General features: G+C 37.4%; 1 protein-coding gene across 12 annotated transcripts in view; it reads left to right on the forward strand.

Annotated features, from left to right (window-relative positions):
- PDE4B (phosphodiesterase 4B) overlaps positions 1-24263 on the forward strand; it is a 564992-nt gene that overhangs the window by 528026 nt on the left and 12703 nt on the right. For 11 of the 12 annotated variants that reach the window (XM_074334882.1, XM_074334883.1, XM_074334879.1 and 8 more), the window contains one exon: positions 18831-18924. In XM_074334882.1, coding sequence (XP_074190983.1) covers positions 18831-18924 — 94 coding nt within the window. Of the gene's footprint in view, positions 1-17721; positions 18202-18830; positions 18925-24263 lie in introns of those variants that run through there. The other variant, XM_019731927.2, reaches the window with a different exon arrangement.

A 24263-nucleotide genomic window follows, 5' to 3' on the forward strand; every position in this document is an offset into this window, starting at 1 on the left:
TGACAGACAGTCAGAAAAGTACAGAGTTGCAACAACAGTGGCTGAGCAAGGACCAACACAGAACAATGCCAGTGAGGCGTAGTGGTGACTGATGATCAAGAGGGAGCTTTTACTGAGAGACAGAGTTACTTGCCTAAAATTTTCAGGTGAAAAAATGTCAAAGGGGTCATTCATACACAGCGTGTGGAATGTTTTCCTAAGGATGAACTTGCTATGGTGTTCAGTAAGGAGCTGTGTACAAGCAACTTGTCACTGTTCTAACACCTTCCACAATCCTTTTCTTTCTAGACTGGCTTTGCCCTGGGACTATTTTATGAGTGCTGCAAAGGTTTGAGCCCAGTTAGGAAAATGGATGTTCTATTGTTTAAAAGAACAGTCCTGAATAATATCAGTACTCTCTTTAGAATGAAGCTTCTGGACCTAGCACTTCAGTAAGCGTTTGCTAAGGAAATCTATAAGATAGGAATGGTAGATAGTAGGTCCTTTTTCTCTGAAGGCGTCATGAACTCAGCTACAGATACCATCATCACAGGGTAATTGAGTCGCCCGGGCTGTGTACATTTATTTTTCTGGTTGTTCAAGGGTGGTCCTCCTGGCGTACTGAACATAAAGGCATCTAATTGCCTGTGCTCTTGGGTGGAAAAGAATGAAGTCATACAATTGTACCAACCTGGATCCACCTGGAGCCCAAGCTGTGTAACACTTGAATGTGATCATGATAGACTGATTGCCCTAAAGTTGGCTGAGTCATTTTCTAGCTAACTGAATAATCAGTGAGTATTGGAACTGTTGGATCCAGCAGAACTGAAAGGAAATAGATCTTATTGGTCAAGAGAGTCATCTTAGAACTCTGTCAGGAAAATGATAGGCAGGTGATCAACTTCTGAAAGGGATTAATTTCACTCTTGCCTAAAATTAATTAGATATAATTAAAGCAGTACCACACTTAGGGCAAGAGGGGTCCTTTTCCCGGCCCCGTGCTCCAGCCTGGTCTGCTTCCAGCTACACTCGACTCCAAGAGGCGAGGAGTCTTCCAGGCCAAGGGAGCAGTTGTGCTCCCTTCTCCAGACCGCATTGTATCCATTGGACTCCTAAGTTCTCTGCCTAAATGGCTTTGAACCCATTTCCAGGGGCCTGGATACGCCACTTTCCGGGGCGTGCTGCACGAGTGTACATCCTTAGGCCCAAGGAGAAGACAAGAGGCAACATTCAGCTATTGAGAGTTATGTGGGAGGAGCTTGGACTTGCAGGCTGCGGCAGAGGGCCTAGGAAAGCCCATATACGGGGTCCCAGGTAGTGTTAGGTCAGCGAGAAAGAATAGGGCCGGGTGTGGTCCAGGAGGTAGATCCCCTTGCACTGTCATATCCAAGGAATTCAAGAATTCTAAATTCAATCTGGCCTTCCAAGCTGCTAAGAAGGGATGTCTTTCAAGGTAGGAGTGCTGGAAGTAGGTCAATTTACATTTTGGTGTATTTTCCACTTATGGTGCATGGCCTCACAAATGTTAGCGGTGACCCTGGATTAGAAAGCAGAATAGGATGAAAATTAGTATTGACAGCCAAGTGGGGGAACTCACACATATTTTGACCTTCTTACTGCTCAGATTTATGTAGAACTGGAGGCAGCAAAGTGAAAAGAGCCAGGGACTAAGCCATGAGTCTGAGTTCCAGCCCTGCCTCAATTTAGGTGTGTTATCTTAAACAATGAAATCGTTTTGTATCTTTGCCTTTTTCTTATCTGCAAAACAAGATAATTGGAGAATACTATCTTCATGGTCTCCTTCAGCTCTTGCATTTAGTGATAGGATAATAATAGTGAACAACCAACCGATGTTTACAGGTGTATACTATGTGTGCAGACATTGTGCTAAGCTCCTTACCTGCATTCTGTCATTAATACTCACAGAAACCCTTTGAAATAGGTACTATTACCCCCTGTTTTACAGACGAGTAAAATGAGGCTTACAGACTTGAAATAAATTGCCTAGAGAGCCAGGATTCACACCCAGGCTGTCTTCACCATCAGTGATCCCAAGGGGGTAGATAAGTACAGAAATATAGAGGTATTTAATATCTCTTATAAGGGAATTTTGTTGTGGCTTCTGGGAGGTCTTACTCTTTGCACTCTGGCCATCATTCATTAGATCTTATTTAAAATCCTAATGTGCAGTGAGACCAACCATAAATCACCTTAAGCTTAGTCTTCTTGGCTAGGAAGCAAGAAGAGGGGAAAGAATAGCCATAGTTACAGAAAATGATGGTAAAGCACTCATAAATTGTAAATAACAATGTTAAACTAATCCACTGCCTGTTATGGATCAGTTTGTTAAATTCAAGGCTATTTGTTTCCCAAAATTCTATAACATGGGCTAACGTAAGACAGTAAAGTTTTGTTTAAAGGACCTTAACCTACCCTCAAATTCCCTTTTTACCCAACCTCCAAAATAAAAAGAAAATAGAGAGGTTATTCTGTTTTCTTTTCTGAATTTATTATTATTCAAAAAATTGGGACAATTTTATCATATACTATGTCTTTTCTAATGCACGCAACATGAACATAAAATAGAAGAATGATGCTTCCGTGACAATAATTAATATAGGAAAATTTCCTAGAAGTAACATGTAGACTGTCTTCCTTGGACTTTGCCTTCAAACAAAGATGAAAGAGAAGATTAAGCGTTTGTTCTTATCTGGCATTATTTCAGTTACTCTTTCTATGATAAAAATAGAGTTGTATTATTGAGAGTGTAATTCAGTATTCCAAGTTCTAGTCCTATGAAAACTTAACAAATCGAAGATTTTGAACATTGTCTAGTGCTTTGTAATAAATTTGAAATGTAATCTATTTTGCTTAATTTAAATATTTTGCATTAGTATTTACACAGCCATTTCCTTCACTGAATTCTAATCCATTTAGTCCAATCTTTCCGCCAGCTCACTTGAAAATCCCCCAAGTGAGCAAATCTCTAACTAATAAGCAGGAATGAAGTAAGGTAACATTATCTTTGATTGTTGCCTCCGGCCAGCTGATAAGGGAGCACATTATATTCTTAAAATCTGATAAATAAGTCATTTTAAGGGGAGCCTTTCCACATGAAAAAATATCCGATAATTATGTTTAGAATGTCAAATATAATTCTAGAACACTAGTTTTGAAAAATAGAATTACAATATACTAATGCAAAAAAATAGTTGTTTTACATTTTTTCGTACTTCTTTCTTGTCTTTTTTTTCCTTTTAGACTATGTCCCAGTCTAAAAGGCACCCAACATCTAAGCCATTGTTATCAATGAAAGAAAAGCCAAGGGTGGCATTTACTCTTGTACTATTCTCCCCAAACATTTTACTTCTAAGTAAAAGTGTGCTCAGCAAGTGGGGATCGCTCAGCTCTCTGGAAGCCAGGACTTACCACCAAACCAGAGGATGCCAGGGCAAACTGGTGCCACAGTCAATAGATTCACATTCTTGAAGACACTGTGCCAATTGTTGATGTGCATCACGGCACATCCCTCCACTTAAGCATTTTTCAGGGACCTGCAGGCTCCTCTGCCTTGCCCATTTGTACGTGATGTTTCCCTCAACCCGTGCCCAACTGTTTAGTCTCCTGGATATTTTACTGTAACTTCCTTTGTTTGATTTACTTTAAAGTAGCCAAGTGTTTCCACAAAGAAAAGACTGTTCAGTTATTTAGAAATGAAGAAGACAGTAAAACTCCTGTTTCTTTTGTTTCTGTTTTGGGAAGTGTCTAATAATCTTTTTCTCGTTATGGAGTAGTTTAAAAGCTATTAATCACGGAATGCTGTTGATCAGTCACATGTTTCCTTCTGCTAATTGCTTGAGATTTTAAAAGATACCGTTTTTCTAACCTAAAGCCTTCAGAGATTGAAAGTTAGTGAATTTATTGAAAACAAAATTCATCTTCATGGTTCAATTACATCTCTTTTTTTAGCTCTTCAAAATATGGCAATTATAAAAATGATCATTAAAACCTTTCAAAGGCCAACTTCCCTTCACTCTTTGCTAACAGCCTAGCGCATAATGTTATAAACTTCAGCGATTATAAAAATGAAATTTGAGTACAAATAGGAAGTAAAAGTAACTAAACCAATTTAAAAAATTTAGGTTTAGCACAAGAGGTTTTGCTATCTGAAAAGATAAATTTTAAATAGTTATTTTGGAAAGAAAAAAGTAAGAAGAGAAGTTATCTTTTCAACTCAGTCATATAGGTTGTGTGCTACAGCAATCAGACAAGGCAAAGTGAAGTGTTAATTTGGCAACTATCTAAGGTCATTGATCAGTGTGGATGGTGAAAGTTGCTAAATCAAACCAAAAAGATCTAAATATATTCTTTCTAGGTAAAGTCTCATATGGTTGCATTAGACAAAATCCCAGAACTTTAACCCCAAAAGAGAGCCTTAGCTATGATCTATTTGAAAACTTCATTTTATAAAGGAGGATTATAAAAGCTGAGGATAAGATACCTAATGTACTCCAAAGATCTTTTTAAAATATAAAACACAATGTAAATAAAAATTAATTTTATTATGACACGACTTCTCCAGAGTCATAAGGTTAACTAGTGAAGAATCGGGGTCTAAAATACAGGTCTAATTACAAATTTAGCTTGCTAGTCCTCTTCAGCGAAAGGTTGATTCAGCTTAGGAAAGACAGGGAGCATCCCCCCCTTCATTTGCATTGATTTTAACCTCCTCATTGTCCATTTACCTTTCTTGAGTAAAAACTACATGACTGAATCATTTCAACCAAGGAGAACTAAGTTAGCATTCCTGAAAGTTTTGTGATCAAAATAGTTGGAATGAGTTGCTTTCAATTGGTTGTTTTTCTTCACGTTTTGCTGTTTTAATTTCTGAATTAAATATACCATATGACTTATATAGACATAGATATCTATCTACCTATAGATATCTATATCTATCTAGCTGTAGATATCTCTATCTATCTATCTATCTATCTATCTATCTATCTATCTGCAGGGAAAAAATAGTCTCATCTTACAAAAGTAATCTGATTCTTTCCTTAGGTTAGATCCCCACAAATGGAATTAATGGATTAAAGGACATGAACATTTTTAATGCTCTTGATAGTTATTTGCTTTTCCACTAACCCCAATGACAAAGATTGAGTAGTAAAAATCCCGTGATTCGTATAACTGCCCTCAACTTCTTCGTATTGGTTCCTTTCCTCTCTCTGAAACTGAAGGTGGTAAAATTGGAGAGTTTTACCAATTGGTGAAAAATAGTCATGCTTGGATTCTCTCTGCTACTTAGCTTAGGATGCTGAAATCGAGACGGTGATCTCAGTTTGGCCCTCTCCCTACACCTTAGAATGTTTCTGTCCAGTAACCCAGATTATGCCAAATTCTCACAACTCAAATATGATTTTTGGATTTTTCAGTCATATTACCAACATCTTGGAGTTGGGTTCAATAGTGTTAGCAGCTCCATATTTAGATAAAATATCAATGTAATTAATGCCTTATAAACATTTAAAATCAAACAAACCTCATTTATAGCAGATAGAGACACATTTTTATGTCTTTAAGGAGCTTAAGATGAGGTTTAGTATTTGTAGAGGTCAAAGTTAAGCAAATTGCAAATATTTTGTTGTAAAATATTGATGAATTCTGAACTACTAATATAATTACTTAAAATGAGGAGATGTGGGAAAAAATAAAGGGAAAAGGACAGAAAGACATGATTATCTCAGTTATAATGTTCATTAAGGGAAATTATTCTGTGGCTAAGATATACCTGATAGTCTCACTTTAGCTTTTTGGTATCTACGCATTTTTAATCATTACTTATATAACTAAATAGGACCAAGTGAGGTAACAATTCTTAACATATCATGTAGAAAATAAAAAGAAAATTCCCAATTTCAGGGGAGGGGGAAGGTTACACAGCTTAGTGTTTGGGCTATTAGAATAAGATATAGTAGACTTGAATTAAAAAGCTAAACTATATAAAAGGAGATTCCATTAGAAGGGGGGGATAATTTTAATAGCCAGGAAAATCATTTGCGTATATGAAAAGAACTGACAGAGTTAAAAAAAAAAAATAGACAAACATTTTAGTGGCTCCTGTTGATTGAAACAGTGGTCTTCTAGCTTTCTCTCTATCCATGATATCAGAAGATCTATCGAAAACATGCCTTAAGACTATAAGTAAGAATTTTATTATAACTTACAAATCAAATATAGGACTTTACCCCCCTCTCTCTCTTGGTTTTCCATTGTCTAGAGAACTTCCCTTTGGCTTAAACATATCACCAAGCCCTATACTAGGAGCCTATTCCTAGTATGCCAAACTTGTTGGCTTTCTTTTTTTGCAACTCTGCCTTAACTACTCTGGCTTTGATCACATTTTTATAGACCATGCTTTTATCTATCTTGTCAGTTAGTATAATAGCCAACATTTTAGTTATCTGGGGTTTTATTTATGTCTGCTCCAGATTGCAAGGTCTTGAGGCCTGAAATTGTGTTTGAATTTTTGAGACTCCACATTTGCTTACAAAGGCTTAAAAAGTATCAAGGAGGCAGGGCTCTGTTTCTCTTTAACTGTAATGAGAGAAGTGAAAAGCAAATGAAGGCTTTTGTCAGTTCCTGGTAGTTGATTTTAGGTTTATTTGATTTTGACTAGCTCTCCCCAATTATTTCAAAAGCTCTCTGATTTGGTCATTTACAAAATGTGTTGACATGGGGATTTTGGATAATTAACCTCTTTTATTTTTTCCACCAATGCTAAGCTGGTTAATGACCTTTTCCATATTAAAGAAGGACATTTTCTTTAGCATTGTCAAAAAATTTAAATTATGGAACATTCTTAGAGCATCTAGTGATAATGTGCGTTTCCAGTATACTTCTGCACGTCCATTTGATTGTGAGAAGGGGACCTGCTGATGGGTCACGAATGAAATGGACTTCAGTTCCTGCTCTAAATATCTCACTCATAGCCCAGAAAGGGCAATATAACCATCCAGAATTCTACTCATCTGCCAGCCTGAAAGGGCACAGTGCCCTCCTGCCTCAGCTTCTATCCATTGAGATTGCTACTGTTGGCTCTAGTCTCTAATTGAGTCAGAATGATTTAGATATATCTGCGCTTATTGAGGCAATGGTTATGTTTTTCTTGGCCAGGTCCAGTACATTATTTGTGTTCTTGTCAGGTGAGCTGCTACTGAATTTTTCTGCGCTGTATTTTAACACACTCTGGATCTGGTTGCACAAAATGTATTTGCATCCTTCTTACCCATTGCATGGAAACTTCCCTGATAATATCTCATCAAGATTTACTAATATTCTTCTTTTGCATGTTTAAGGTATTAAGATAAGGTCATCATCTAATGCTGTATTATATGTCTGGCATAGTAAAAATTTCAAACTGAGGAAGGTCACAAATTGCCTTTCAAAAAAGACCCTTCAGGGTCCTGAATAAATCCTAAAATAGGAGAACCTTGCCAAAAATAAACAAACAAAAACAGGAACCCAATATATTGGGTTAAAATGAGTAAACTATGAGCTCTTTTTCATAAAGGAAATGAAGCATGAGGAGATATTATTGAGGAATAATTCAGGAGAGAGTTTTCTTTTCCTTTTTTTATTTTTTTTATTTTTATTGGGCAATATTGGGGAACAGTGTGTTTCTGCAGGGCCCATTGGCTCCAAATCATTGGACTTCAATCTAGTTGTGGATGGCGCAGCTCAGTTCCAGGTCCAGACTTTTTTTTGGTCTTTTTAATTGCAGGGGATGCAGCCCATCACCCCATGCGGGAATTGAACTGGCAACCTTGTTTTTGAGAGCTCGCACTCTAACCAACTGAGCCATCTGGCCACCTAAGATTTTTCTGTTTTGATCATTGCTTTTCAAATCCAGCCACATGATCTGTTTCCCCCAAGATCTTTGACTCTGCCTGAGGGAAGACTAATTATGGGGCAATGCAGGGATCTTTAAGGCCCATCTCTTCACTTAAAACTTATTTGCTTCCAAAATTTCCTATGGTGCCAGGAGAGAGTATTAAATAAAGGGACACTCTCTTTAAATGTATAAATGTTTGTAATTTTGTGTTGCTAGATCCAAGGTTGCATGTAAGGAAACATATCTGAAGATCCCTATCCTGCATACATAGGCTCTCACCTATTTATCTCATATGATGCTCACCTTGAAGAAAGTATGTGATATTCTCATTTTCACTGTGAAACCAGGATGCAAGAGAGATAATTGATTTTTCTAAGTCCTTCAGCTACTAAATGGTGATGCTTAGAATCAAATCTTGTTCTTTCTGCTCTAAAGTCAAGTGATTAAAAATTAAGATAAATTCACAGGGAAATTTATTACAGTCTTATATGACTTGCTAACACAACATATAGTTATAGTATTTTTAAAGCTAGAGCTCAACCAAGCCTCCTTTTTATTTCCCAGACCTCAGTTTAGATGTTATCTCTTTGAAGACACCTTCTCTAATTATCCTAACTCAATAGCTTATTTGTTTCACAGTTTGCTGTCACAATTTATGATTTTTGGGATTTGTTGTGGAACTTAGTTTTTACTCCCTTAGACTGTCAGGTTACTGGGGACATGAATTGTGTTTACCTTGTTCACTCTTGTAGTTACAGCATTTAGAGTAGCTCTAGGCAGCTGGTAAGCATTCAAATAAATATTTGTTGGATCAATTGCATGAGGCTCAGAAACTTCATCTAATTTGTCTAGGACCAGCTATGTTGTTAGTGCCAGATCCATTTTAGAACCCAGGAAACCTGTTTTCTATACAATGCAGCATGCTACACTTAGGTGCTTTCCAAGCCTAATTGTAGTTTTTCTAATTGTTAGGTTGAATGAGAAATCCCCACTTGTTTCACAGTGACCCTTTAAAGTACCCTCAGAAACAGTGAAATCTTGCTCCCTGGACTCAAAGTCAGATAACAGCAGACAAAGTCAACAGGGACAAATGCTCTTTCCTCATGAGCAGAAATATGAAGCACGTTTTTGCTGGTGTTTGGCTTGGCATTGGGGTATTCGGTTTACCTTTCTCTCTGCACCCTGTGGACAAGTGTCTAAGCCCTTCAGAGACTGGCAATAGCTATTGCACACTCAACTGGAAATCTACTCACGAAAATGTGTCTGAAACTCAGCTACGCTCCGTATCTGTTGTGTCTGGAGAGTAGCATTAGTCATTCTGTCCTTGTTTGGTTATATTTTTCATTCTTGACGTATTGCTGATACTCCTCTCACCCCTCCCCCAGCCACATATTCAATTATTTCAGATGCATTACAGGATTGACCTCAACTGAGGAAATCTGAGCAAAATGCATACTTGGAGCAATTACCCTTCTGTCAGGCAATTTGTGGCCATTCATGGCTTTTGGTTAACACATAAAGAGTTTTAAAGTCTCTTAATTTGAGGAAATTGGCTAAATCATGGCATCATGAGTGGTTAGAGTTAACAACAGCTGGAAATCTCCAAAGAGCTTTTTTTTTTATGTTATGGCTTCAATGCAAGGCCATTTTGAGTTATTGTTTCTTTTGACAGGCTTCATCTATCTTCATCTATCTTTCTGGCAATTCTGGTTTACACTCCTTAGACTAGTGAATAATCTAAATGTCAACCAGTGAGGCAGAATTTCTAGGAGTAACTCCTGTGGCATGTAATCTACATGACATCAATGCATCACACCTTCAGCAGCATCTTGTGGGAATTCTGTAGTTCATTGTACAAGCTTTGTCAACAATGAGAAGAAAAGAGCTTAGGTTTGGAAGAGCCAACAAGAACCTCCACCCAAATGCAAGCCCAAGTGAAGAAGGTACCATGAGCTCCTATTCTTTTAAAATTTAAAGACAAAACTCAGCTTCAAGCACAAGTCCTGTGGAATAAACTACAAGTCCTAAAATAGTCTCAGACATTTTGCCAATCACTTTGTATATATGTATATAATTTCTAAACTTCCCCTTTTAAAGATGGAAAAACTTAGTCTCCAAATAACTCAACAACTTGCCAAGTTTGGATTTTATTTCCAAACTCAGTTGGATTCTCAGCTGATCCTATGTCATGCTAGAATGTTGTTGCGTCTGCTTCTGGACTTTTCTTTGTGCTGTTAGACCCCACTGGTAAGGTAAACCTGTAACCAGAACTTCCTCTATGCCCATGTATCCAACTCTGAAACTATTTTTACAAGCCTTCCGTAAGCGCAACAAACCTATACATCTTGGGGTGCACTGTTGTGCAAAGCATCCATTCATCTTTTCTAAATTATGGTAGCCAATTATAGAAAAAAAAATTCAAAGCAAGTATAATTATCTTTTTTGAAAGGGTGAAATTATATAAGACTACCGCTTTCACTCTTCATGGTTTAAAATTATTTTCGAATATCCAACCTGTGGCAGATTCTTCTCAATTTGCAAGTGCATGTTCTAGCATAGGCATACCAAAATACCAAAACAGACAACATATTTGCTTTCAGGGACAGAAACGATGTCTATGTAGCTCAGGTTTTTTTTTTTATTTGTTTGATGGTCCCTAGAGTTTATCTTGAAAATTTCCAGGCTAGGGGCTGTTCCAGCCCTGGGAAATTGCTAATCCAGAGACAGTGAGTCCAATGCTAGGTTTCAAGGCATCCCGTTATCTTTTATCTCAAGGGGTATGTGAAAATTGCTAGCTGAAGTCAATATTATTAATATTTAACACAATACACTCCACACGATGATTTAAAGGGCTAAAGTGGTCATCTCAAGAACAAGCTATGGTAGATTTTTGTGGCTGCAAAAATATTGGAAATTTTAATAAGGCAATACTTAGTGAAGGATTTTAAACAACCCAGGAGATTTTATAGAATACAATTTGGAAATCAGTTTTTAAAGAGAATCATGATCAATACTTATGGGGTTATGAAAGGAAAGTATAATGTTTGGGGGGCTGATGTCCCTGCTCTGTATCATTGCTTTCAAGTCAGATATGAAGGTCCTGAAATATAGGTCTTATTTTCTACTAGTCAGGAGAGGACACTGGAATGGATATTCCATAGGTCTGATCCATGGTAAGATTTCTAATTTCAAAAATATAACAGGTTGTAGAACTTCTGGCTGCGAAATGGTTCAAAAGACCTTAGTCATCTGCTTTGGAATCACATGAACATCCCATGGCATTAGAACTGGCTTTAGAAGTTTGAGGTTAAATATTAGCCATTATGTACAGGAAACGTTGTAAAAACTTAAATGGAAAAACAAAAGAATAACTAAATAGTGAGCTTTGATTCCTTGATTTTTCTAAATTGCTACGATGGTTTTTGTCATCTATTGGAAAAAAGCCTCTCCAATATTCAATTATCAAGCCAGCACCCCAGATCTGCCAAAGTATCTTTGGTTTATTTGTTTATCTCTATTACCAGCCAGATTAAAGGGGAGGGGTCACATATATAAAATAAAATTGTGAAGCGCCAGTTAGTAACTGTTGCAGGTCTTATCGTATTACTCACCAGAAGGAAAGACCTTTGTCAAAAAGAATAAGTTTGGGCATTTATCTAAAAATATACAGGGCCTCTAAAACTGATGTGTTATTAGTGTATGATTTTGATATCCAGTCTCTTCATGGGATATTTGGACCATGCAATATCTGGGATATACTTACACTAAAAAGAAACATTTGTTGCTTATATGAAATTTAAATTTAACTGGGTGTCCTGAATTTCTATTTACTAAATCTGGCAACCCTATATATGTGGAAACATATATATGTAATTATTTGTATAGTTTATAAATATAGTGTGTGAGTATATATGTACATATAGTTAAAAATGCATAATGAAGATATAAGTCTTTGGGTATAAATAATTATAGTATCTTTTGCCCATTTAATTGTGTCACTGCAGCAACTTTTAGACATAGCGGAATGTTAGGTCTGAGAAATTTCTCTAAACATTCTTAGAGGAATTACTTTGAGTCTAGGAAAGTTCGATTTTTTAGTGTCCCGATAATGTGTGCCAAATTTCCTCTTGAAAAGTTTCCAGAAATTCTAAGAAAAACAGACAGCAGCAAAGAGGATAGGTAGGTAGGAAGAAACACTTAATAATTTTGAGGGCTGTTCCAGACCTCGTCTCAAGTGATAGATAAGTTGTATTCAAAGTTGTATTTAAACTCTTTTGATTTTTTTTTTTAAGTTCTCTGTAGGAAAGCTCTAATGGTTTGTCCCTACTTTGACTTTTAAAATGTCACTTGAGCAACTTGTCCTCTAACCAGTGAGTGGAATTTATTCTGCTTTAGCTTCTTCATAAATGCCAACATTTTGTTGGAGAATTACGGTTAGAGACGTTCATGCTTGTTTTGCATTATATACTTATTTGTTGTGGATTACCCTATCACTAGACAGGTAAGAAGAGAATCATTCAATTCTAATCTATTTAGATGAGTTTCATTCTTATTTGGCGCACAAACAGTTAGAATGACCTAATTATATTCCCCAATAGATCAGGGGTTCGCTCCAGATATGAATGCGGTAGGACTTGTTTGCTAGGATGGCCCATCATGAAACTAGTCTCTAGTAAAGTAGATGCTAATGGACAATAGCATGCTAATTCCTTTCTTTTTTTTTTTAAATTAAAGTTTATTAGGGTGACAATTGTTAGTAAAATTACATAGATTTCAGGTGTACAATTCTGTAATACATCATCTATAAATCACATTATGTGTTCACCACCCAGAGTCAGTTCTCCTTCCATCACCATATATTTGATCCCCCTTACCCTCTTCTACCACCCTCATTGCCCCATTCTTAAACCTGTTATCAACTCCATTTAATTTCATTTGCTTCTCAAACAACACAAACATTTCATTAAAGAAACTGAACATCCAGTTTCAAACAGATGGTAAAGTTTATAGGGAAAGGCAAAGAGAAAAGAGATGAGATGCACATTGTTAGATAATCTGAAATGTTAAGAATTGTGGAAATTATGAGTTTGATAAGGGGCTTTAGAGAAAGTACACTATATCCCTGCTTTTGTTGTTGTTTAAATCAGATTTTGCAAAGAAAAGTGTAGGTGTTTAGAAATTAGAGTTCTTCATTTCTTTGGGCCCTTGTTTCTTCCCGTGGAAACTTAGAGGTATGGACGAAGCAGTTTTCTTTTTTTAAATCAGAGGGAACCTTAGAAATTAGCTATTTTACAACTCTTGAAACTGAGCCCACAGCTGAAAAAAATAAAGAACTGAGCCCCAAGAAGTTAATTCATCTTACCCAAGATCGCCCATCTGATTAGTGCCAGAACTAAGACAACAGAGACAAGCTCTCCTTACTTCCATTTCTCACTAAACTGGGTCACTGCAGTTTCAACTTCCTTCTACCACCACTAGCTAGCATTCTGTGATTTCAGGAGGAATTTTCAGCCCCTTCACTTTCCTAATGCCCGGGAATTCTTATTAAGTTATGACTAACAAAGTGTAAAATATGAGTCAAAATTTAGTCCCTAGTAAAGTCATTGTGACTTTAATGACTTCGGCAGTTGTTTCATGCTGCAAAAACAGGAAGATCCCACACAATAAGGCGCCTGTCTCAGATGGGCTCCTGCGTAGATGGCCACCCACAAGGGTAACTACTGGCACTGTCTTCCTCGCTCTTTGGCACCTTGTTTTCATTTGCACAATTTTCACCTACTGACTTCATCATGAGGTTATCAATGAGGAGAAAGTGCTTGCTTTATCTAGTCATGGACAGACTGAAAGATATATTTTTGATCACTTAAGATTCACTCCTGAGTGATAACCAGGTGACCAACACCCTGACAAGCCCAGATTAGTCTTAAAAGTAGCTTTTTCACATGTTTGATACTAGCCCCTTGTAGTATTACTTTCCTGGATTGCTTTATTCTTAGAAACCTAGAAATGCCAAGATTTAGAAGCAGAATGACTCTCTCAGATCATTCTAGTCCACTTCTATGTGATTAAATTAACTAAGAGCTCATTACCAAGAGTTCCTAACTTGCCTATGTATCTTTGCACAAAGCACAAACTAGTCGTATGATGAGAAATATCGAAAAATGATGAAGTATCCCATCACTACATAAGAATCGGCCTCAGAAGAAAATAATCTCTGTATGTAGCCTTGAAGCTAAAGAAAAAATTGAGCCATAAACAAAATGTTCCTATCAAGTGTAATTGAATTTCAGCTTTTGCTAGTCCAGATATTTTAAATAACTATTAAAGGTAGCCTATTCCAACAAATTCACACAATTTTATAGAAAAGATACAGTCTAGGCAAATAATAATGAAATCATTTATGTAGAGAATATCTTTTTCTCTTCAAAAAATAACTGCAATTTCTACAGCGTTCGTGAATCTAGTGTTAGGCATAAGCTTATTAAGAAAGCATTGGAGGAATTTGTGTTACTAAAGGTTCATTCACAAACTTTGCTTGTCTGTGTTGAAAAGGGGTTTCAGCCATTTCCTCTGGGGACATTATTTCTAGGTAGGCTCTAACAGGGTTTTCTTGTAAAGGCAGTTTCTTACCTGAAAAATAGGATCTGTGTACATTAGGCAGTAGAGACACATTTATCTTTGAAATAGTGTGCTCCTGTTTGTGGCTTTCGCTACTGCATTTGGTAAAGTAAATGATGTCCACTCCTTCTCATTCCTGTAACTCCTTGGGACACAATTTCCCTTTGGAGCTATTTTACTTTCATTTCTGTACTAAACAGCCAATTTGGTAAGTAGACAGGGAGACTACAAGAGTCTTAGAACATAAAACTCTGGAAGGATGATGAATCCTTCTCTTCCTTTGTTGGCAACTTATTGTTATGAACTGAAGCATTTCTGATTTGGGTTGTTTTTCTCCACAGTGTTGAGAGAGTTTTGTTTTCTGGGAAATACTGGTTACTGGTAAAGAATGTGTCCAGACTGTAGGAGGCTGCTACAAGATTTATCATAGAGTCATGACAGGTTTAGACTGAGAGGCTGAGATCCTAAAATCATGCATCACTCTCATTTTGTGTGAGAGGTGAAGTGACTTCACAAGATTGTTAACGAGAGCTGAGAATGAAAGTCTGGATCCATCTACCACGTTGTGGCTGCCTCTGGCTCAACAGAAACTACTCCCATATGGGAGTCAGACACTGAAAACCCAACTAAGCTGAGCTCCCCAACTGTCTCCTGGGTCCTAACCTCAAACACAATTCACGTCTATTCCATTCCTTGATGTGTCTCCTCACACAGGCCAGCACTAATCATACTAATTGGACTCTGCATTACTAGAATGTGAAAGGTAACCCCTGTCTGCTCTTTGAAGGCCGTGTCTGCCTTCCTCCATTTGGACAGAGTGCAGCATAAGTGGGCCCTTCATAAATGCTTTTTGATGAGAGCAATGATTGCCTTAGTCAGTGTGGTTGGGCCCTCCCTTACAGAGGAGGAAAACCAACGGTTGTTGCTAAGCAACGGTTAAAGGACTGGGTCAGTTTCTGACACTAAGTGACCGCCATTTGCGTACTTGATCATGTTGTGTGTTTTATGGTTGCCTTAAGATGACTTTGTTTTTTGGTGGCATTGCCATGCTCTCGGTAAAAGGCTCATAGAACTTAGGCATGAGAGGAAGGAGGTGGTATTCATCTGTTAACTACTTACATGAGTACACTGGCCTCTTCTGTAAACTGTGCAGGAAAGGTGACAAGTTTGGTTTATTCTCATCTCTGTAGCTGAGAGTTACTTCCCTGCTCCCTGAGACTGATCGATAATTTATGCCAGCAGGGTCCTGTGGCAATGGGAGGTGATACAAAGAAAGGAGGAGAAAAATCTTTCCCTGTCTTTTATGATTGAATTTCTACCTGCTCATGTAGTCTGAGCTTAGGGGCCAATAGTGCTAATAAAGAACTTGCCCCATCCTTTCCAAAGTATTAATCTTTCTGGTTAACTAATGTGCTCTAATGTATCTAATTATTTCTGAAAGTTGAAATAATTGATTAAAAGTTGATCAATAATTGATTAAAAGTTGAAATAATTGATGAAAGTTGATTAAAAGTATGGAGAGGTTTTTTATTTTTTTTTATTTTTCACTGCTATATATCTCCAATGCTTTGCCTGGCACATTTTAGGTGTTCAATAAATATTTATCAAATACATGATCAAATGGTATTATGGAACTAGTACAAAACTGATTGACTCCCATATCTTCCTAAATATTTCAGAGAGACCAAAGGAACCAACGTGAGGATGATTATTTGAATGTTACATTTGGCTGAGTCTAGTGCAGAGATATAGTTAAAGAAATCGTGTCTCTGCTTTTTACGAGATATTTTTACAATGTTCCAAGTAAAGTTTGCTTCTTTGCCAAAATTTAGCTGATCAAGTGAGAACATAGAAACCTGTCTTTTCCAGCTTCTAAGTTTTTAGTGTAAGTACCTGTCTTTTGAGAACTGAAAATAAGGTGCCATTAAGACCGAACAATTGTGTCTTAAAAAACAAATAATCTGGAACTTATGTGATTCACTCAGAGTTCAAAATTGCATAGAGTTTCAATAAGTAAAACAGTAGCCGAGATGATTGATTCACAGATCCCTGGTTAGTTACTGTTACTAACACACTGTATCATGGGAAAATACACATACGCAAGCAGGGTTACCCAGAAAGTGGGTGACGGTGCCTCTCGGAGAACAGTGCATAGCGCAGTGAGCCAGCGGGCAGCAATATCGATTTTCAAGGCTTTGCCTTGAAAGACCTGGTCTCCTGGGGACAGGCAGTGGCTTGGATGCTTGAAGTGAAGCCACTGTCAGTGCAGGATGCTTATTTGAAAGGGGGATGCCTCACAGGAGAGAGAACCAATTATGTGTGTGTGGGTGGGGGGCGGGGGCTGTTGCAATGGTGCTTTGCGATTCCTTTACCTTGCTGCACTTGAACTCCTGGGAGTCACAGGGTGGGGTAACAGAAAGAAGGAGAAGGAGGGCAGGGGGACGGGCCTCAGTAGGGAATCCCACTGCAGTAGGGCTGTAGTCTTAGACTCCCTGCTTGTCTATTCTCTAACCTCAACAAGCAGGAGGTGGGGAAGCGCCTACAGGAAAGGAATAACTTCTCTACATGCCCTACCTTGCTAAAATGAAATAAAAATAAATTTAACCCCTAATTATTTCTAACATGAATTAGAAGATGCAACACAAAAAATACAAAAAAAAGCATAGTCGTTCATATAGCCGCAAATAATCCACCATTCATGCAGCAAACGATATCTTGTATTTCCTAACACATTTTAGATCCTAGATTGAAAGGTTAAATGTGTTTAATTCATTTGTTCCGTGTCATCTGATATGCATATTAATGAGCTGGTGGAGTGCAGAAAATTGCATTCTGCATGTGAAATACTTTTAAAATGAAATAAATGAATTCTTTCCTATTTGTGTCCTTGTGAAAGAAGGCTAAACGCATCTGTACACCATTGGTGTGTGGAAAACAATCCTCCAAAAAGATAGTTTAAAACAAGTATTTTTGTGTCTGGAAAGCCTGGTCTGAAAACAGCCACAGTTTTAATCTTTTTCATTTTTTTTTTTTAATGTTCGGAAAATAAATGAATCAAATGCACCATCACTTTGAAACCTTTAGAGTAGCTTCAACTCTGTGCAGAGGCTACATCTGCAGAGCACAGGTCTGTGCAGTGGGGAGAGGGTTAAGAACACCTAGTTGAAATGGGGGAGGGTACTGGCTTCAGATATACTTAAATATTCATGGGGCTCCCTCCATTTTAATCTTCTCCTTTTAAAAAGATGGCTGTGTTTCCCAGTCTGGCAACCCCTCAGGCAAGAAGAATTGCTCCTTCCTTGCAGAGTTCAGCTGAGCAGGACTAAGCTAGGGTGGAAACTCCTTCGGCCACTAGGACTATTCATAATTCATAAGTGCTGCACACCAGCCAGCTGAATACGTTTGGACAGGCTCTTACTCCTTCGTGCAATTTCTGATTTCATTACTCTCTCTGCCAGGAAAGAAGCAGGGAGCATAGGATTCTTGGAAGAATGGAGTGCGAAGATGGGCTTTGTTTGGATTAGAAAATGCCTTAAGTTTTGGAGGCTTTGTCCTTTATAATTTTTGATTATTTTACCACTAAATGCAAGGCTTTTCTGCTCTCTCAGAACTGTGAATTTTTTCAAAGGGATTTGTGGATTGTGGCAGGAGAGTATTCCAAAATGCCTGAGGCAAACTATTTGTTATCTGTATCTTGGGGTTACATCAAGGTGGGTTCATTTGATTATGTTATGTGTCTTTGACTGAATGTGAAGCATTTACAGCTGTATGTTTTCCGTGAAGTAGTAAACACTTGTAATGATTTGTGTTGTCACTTAGCCCACTGAGGCTGCTTATTATGAAATAAGCGCATGTTATATTACATTGCATTTAAATAGACTGTGCTATCTTTTCATCCTATTCTTTTTATACAACTCTATTTTTAAAGGGTGCTTTTTTTTCCCCTTAAAATTTTCACATATAATTTCTCCTCACTGTATATTATTAACTGAAATTATATTTTAGAGTTAACTTTCAATAAATGTATTTAAATATGTGCTTACATCTTCAAGTGAAATTATCATGACCTCTATTGAAATTCTTTTTCCTCTTTTTGCATCTTCAGAAGCAATCATGTCAATTCTAAGAAATCTTTGAAAAAAACCTTTTTTTTTTCCCTAAATAGACAATGGAATAATTTCACATTAAGGGGACATTGTATTTTGTAAAAACAGTGTCATTTATCTAATGGTATCTGCTCATCCAACCTCTCAGTTCTTGGACAGTAAAGTTGTAGACATGTAAAGTGATAATTTGCTATTTTTTAGGTGGTTAATACATTTTTGTTCTTCATAAACAGTTCAAAAGGATGCTGAACCGGGAGCTGACACATCTCTCAGAAATGAGCCGATCAGGGAACCAGGTGTCTGAATACATTTCAAATACTTTCTTAGGTAAGACGTTCACTGGGAACCCTCTTTCATAACTGAGATTTTTCATTATTAATCTCCGAAATTCATCAGGGACATCCCTATGTGAGTTTGAAATGAGGTTAAGTCATTGGAAAAGAAATCCATTTAAAATAAGAACTAAGGACAGCCTTAGGGTGAAAAATAAGGAGGAAGGTATTTTTTTAAAAAATGAATGAAAATACCCAACAAAAACTGAGGTTATTATGCCCTAAGTGTATTTATATTGACCTCAGGTCACCCCTTATCTACCCACCCACCTCCATCTCTGTCAAGACCTCTGAAGGGGTAGGGGTGGGAGTTCCAATTACCCAAACCCTCAGGACAACTCCACAGCCTCCTGGCATTCTTTAAATTCTTTCAATGCTGGGCTTTGAGCAAAAGGTTTCCTCTTAGGTGGTTTGTAACAGATATGGTTGATGAGTAACTGATGATTTGGCCCATGAGAATAAGGTTTAGAGATAATTTGACTATTGCTTTGCTAAGTTATTTTGTAAAGAGAAATGGGGGGAAAGAATCTGTATATCTCTGAAAGATTTGACCCTCTGAAAACAGCATCCTCATCTTCCTAATCTGATGCTTTATCTATTCTGTTCTGTAGTCACTTTGCTAGTATTTAACATATGACACAGAAAGTTTGCATCAATGATCCCTAACTACTGTCAAGCATCCTGTTTGATTACTAGGGATTTCTGATCTCATGTTTAAAGCCATTCTATTGTATAATGAACCTATTTAGGCTATATATTTTTTATATAATGCCTGTAGAATATGTAATTTGTACTTCAAAGTGAATGGGTAGATTCTGAGTCTGTTGACTTTCAATTATCCCTGAATTATGCTTGTTTCCAGAACTCCACTTTCCAGGGAAATGACCCATTCTTACAGCTGAACATCACACCGCCCTTCATTTGGGCATAGCTACACATCATTAAATCAATGAGCATTTGCCTTGATGCCTTATGGAAATGCACAGCTCTTCTGCTTTTGTTTAAAAAAAAAAATCAATCCTATTTCTCTAATACCAAAGCAGTTCCTGCTATCAGCAGATCAATCTTAAACCAGCCTAGTGCAAAACTCACTGCAGCCAATGAGCACCAGAAAGATTAACAAGTGCCTTTCCAACTGTTTCCAGTGTGTGGGTGTCTGTAGCACCTGGTTTTCTCCAGCTGCAGTTGCAACAGCCCTTGTCAGAGAACAAAGGAGAATTTTTCAGACATCCTAGCTCCGAGAAGTAGCTAGAATCTAATTGAACAGAAAGCATTATATGCATCATTTCTTCTCCATTATTCCCCCTTTGTTGCTTTGAAGCCAGATATCGTCTCCTGTCCATTTCAGAATTTCAGATATACTCCGTTCTGTGCAACACCCAATTGTTTTTCATAAGCTGGGGACCATTTTAGAGACATTTTATAGGTCAATGACTGCGAGAGAGAAAAATAAATAAGTGCAAGAACTCATTTTTGTTTTCATAAACATTGCATTTTAAAATACACCAGGTCTTCTCTTCTCAGAAGAGACTCTCATGACTAGAGTAAAGCTACATGGAGCCTTAATCATCCAGGACTGCACCTAAGCAGTCCCCTGCACTTGTTTCTTTCACTCTCTGCGTGCCAAAGACAATAAGTATATTTTAGAATACTAATGAATCTTTTTTTGTCATCAAAGGCAACCAAGTGAGAAAGCTGAATAAGATAGCAAAGATGAGTCCTCAGTCTCCACACTTTGCATCTAAAGGAACAGGCCAATGTCAACTCTGTTGAACATGCCATTGGCTATATTTTTTAGGTGCACCTTTGAAGAAAACCAATCACTTGACTTCTTAGTATGCCAAAAATTAAATTATCAAGAGCGTGTTGTTGAGGAAGGTTGTTAGGCTCTCAGTCCTTACAGACTCAGTCTGAGGAGGGCGGTGGTGTGTGTGCGCGCGCACGTGCGCTTGCACAAAGTAGACCCCATCAAACAGACTAGACAGACAAGTTAAAGTTTTAAATATTCTTGAGAAAATATAGGGCGAAAAAGAAATCAAGCATGTAAACAAAAGGTGCACCAGTTGCCTCATTTGTAAAATGAGAGCACATCCCAGAGCCCTTTCAACCCTAACATTTTTTGACTCTGATATGGACAGAGTTTATCAGTGTTGCTGAGACATGGCAACCGGAGTTCTCTGTAATAGACCATAGACCTGCAATCTGACAATCTCCAAAAGCAAACAAAGTTTATTTTCAAACTATAAGTGCAAGACATGGGACTCTGAGTCCTATCTTATGAGCATGGTGCATACTCCTAAAGGACCTTGAACGAAGCCTTCTTCATACACTGTCAGATCTGCAAGGGATCTAAATGGCCTCATAGTTGAATTCCCTTATTTTATAGGAATGAAAACTGAGGGCCTTAAAGGGCAAAGTAACTCGACTAGCCAAGTATGGCTAATATGTTCCTGAGTCAGAACTAAGACTTAGCTCTCTTGACGCCTAGACCTAAATATTCTGTCCCATCTTTAACTAGGAGAGAAGGCTATTAGAAACTCAGAATATATAAAAGAAACTCACATTTAATGGTATTTAAGTAATACTCATATTCTTTTGGAGAAAGATCTTTAGGAATCAAGATTGTGAGACCTAAAAATAAAATATTTATTAACATTTTCCAGTAATATAAAGGGCTCCTACTAGAGCACAGCAACCATCTTAGTGAGCACAAAATGAGACGACCCTAGCAATTTAAGTTAAACTTGAAGAGCATTATCTCAGTAAGAGTCATTGAATGTTCAAATATGTCATTGGAGGGAGGGAAGTGTTTACTCCAGGGATCTGTGAAACTTGTGTTGTTTCCATCAAAGGATGGTGTCCAGATGGAGAAGCCAAAAGGCAGGCAAGAGACCATTTACCACTGCAGGCACTTATTCTATTACATGAAAATGGGCTCCAGGTTGCTGGTATAAGAGGAAATAAAGCATGACTTACAGGGAGAGAGTCTAGCGAAAGATACTTGGATGTTATGTTCAATTTAGTTAGTATTTTTATAAACAGAGAAAAACTATCCTTTTAAATACCCTACTTACCATCTCAAAAGCTAGAACAGAATTTTCAAGACACCAGGTAATCTGGCAAGAAAAGCACCTCATATTATGCCATTAGCAAAATTTTGACGTGACCATTTTTTGCACCTGTTTTTTGTTTGTTTGTTTGTTTGTTTGTTCTATACTGGTCCACTGTTTCCCACTATATTTTGACCATTCTGTAAATGTCAATTCACTAAATATTTACTGTGGTATTTGAGTCTGTGTTTCAGGTTATTTCTGCATTGAACTGGTTAAGCATTTAACAGAAGAAATTCAGAATAGGGAAACCTATAAGTTGTTCCAATTCCTGCATAGGAAAACACCCAATGTTGAATTGCACTCTCTGTGAATAATGGCTTTCTTCTTTATTGTAATGTTCCAGACACAGACACAGTAGTGGTTCAGCTCAATTACTCGCTTGCATGGGATCTTTAATTAAACAAAGGGGAAAAGCTGCGAGTCCCACTGGAGATTTTTGTGTTTGCAGTGGCACAGGAGAATCTAATAGCCTCTTTAACAAGACATGAAGAATGGTGAGGAACAGTGGTCAGGAAAGGCATGGACTATTGTGACCTTTCATTTTAGCAAAAGTAGTAATTATTAGGAGTGAAGTGACAGGGAGAAAAGTAATTTCAAAAATAACATAATATATAGTTTTTATGCCAGAGATTGTGAGACCAGAAAGAGATGTTTTACAGGAATCTCCAGGCCCGGGTTCTGTGCTATTAAATCACTGTGTCTGGAACAAAGTAATTGCAAAATAAATATCTGTTGAATAAATTGCCCTTTGAGCTTGGGCAAGTTGCTGACTTCATCTGAAAAGTGAGAGTGTGGGATTATTATTGGTTCTCAAACCTGGCTCTGATCATTAGAGTCACTTGGGAAATTTTTTAAAAATACTGATTCGGTAGGACCGGATGGAGCTCATAAATCTGTATTTTTTTTTGAAAGTTCCCTGGTACTTCTGATGCTGAACCGGGTTGGAAACCCCTAAACGAATTGAGAGGACCACTAAAATTCTTTTGTAAGCAAAAGTCAGAGGCTGATGAATCTAGGAGTTTGTGGGCACCTAGAGATGAAACTGGGATGCTGGGGAGAGAGAATACCCTTGCTCCAGCCCTACAGCCAGGTGTTGAGTTGTACATGACAGCTGCTTCTGTCTTCCTGTGCCAGCTTTGCTTTGATGAGTTGTCCCCAGGGCCCTGTGAGCAGGCGGAGGTCTCTAGGGAGAACATGTGACTATGCCATCATCGGCAAGAGTTGAAAGCAAATAGTCTAGATCCCAGTATGCCATTTGGAAACATGTCATTTTCAAGTGGAGAAGTTGTATTTGTACTAATTTTCACTGTAACAAGCAGAGAGATAAATGAAGGAACTTTTGAAAGCTGCATTAACTCTTTCAGCCACAGGGTGTCATTTAGTTCAGTGAGGTAGCTGTTAAGCTATTTAATACATTATTGCCTCAGTGCACTCCCAGGCATCCCCGTGGCCTGAAAGAGTTAATGCATTTCTCAGAAGCACTCAGGATACATCCCCCTGTGAAGGGAAATGGAATATCTGATTGCTGATATTTTTAATAGCATGTTACAGAGAAAAGAGCTTCTAGAGCAGGTAGACGTGGTTTTTTGTTCACTAATCCTAGCTCTACTATTACCTTTTGGAGCAGGATTTTTTAAAAGATTAAATGAGATGAGCATAAATGTTTAATAAGCATAACTATTTTAAGAAATGTAATGCCTTGTTACAAATTGTTTATTACTTTTTAGTAGAATTAATAGATACAAGGCATGAAGTAAAACTGAAATTATAATCTTTCTCTAAACCTCAAATGGCAATAAGCCATGGCTTTAAAGTAATTATTTGAAGATTACAAACCATTTATTTCTCTGCCATACATACTGTTCATCTAACCTGAAATTGTAAGTTATATCGAGCTAAAGTTATATGGATTTTTAAATTAAAAATTTAATACAAATATAAAATGAGCAGACTGTCAAGCCTGTTTTTATTAACCTGGTCATGGCTGCATGAACCTTTTCTATTATACAAACATCTAAGTTATTCACTTTTTAAAAATCTACATATAAATATTGATGCCCCACCTTAAAAATGTATCAGTGTAATTCTCCTAAATTACACTACAAACGAAAGATCTGGGATTGAGTCCTACCGCTGACACTTCTTGGACAACTTATTTAGGTCCTGTGGGCCTCAGTTTGCTTAGCAATAAAATGGAGCAAATTTTCTTATATTTTCCCCA

The sequence above is a fragment of the Rhinolophus sinicus genome, linkage group LG06 (genome assembly GCF_036562045.2).
Source record: "Rhinolophus sinicus isolate RSC01 linkage group LG06, ASM3656204v1, whole genome shotgun sequence".
NCBI classification, from domain to species: Eukaryota; Metazoa; Chordata; class Mammalia; order Chiroptera; family Rhinolophidae; genus Rhinolophus; species Rhinolophus sinicus.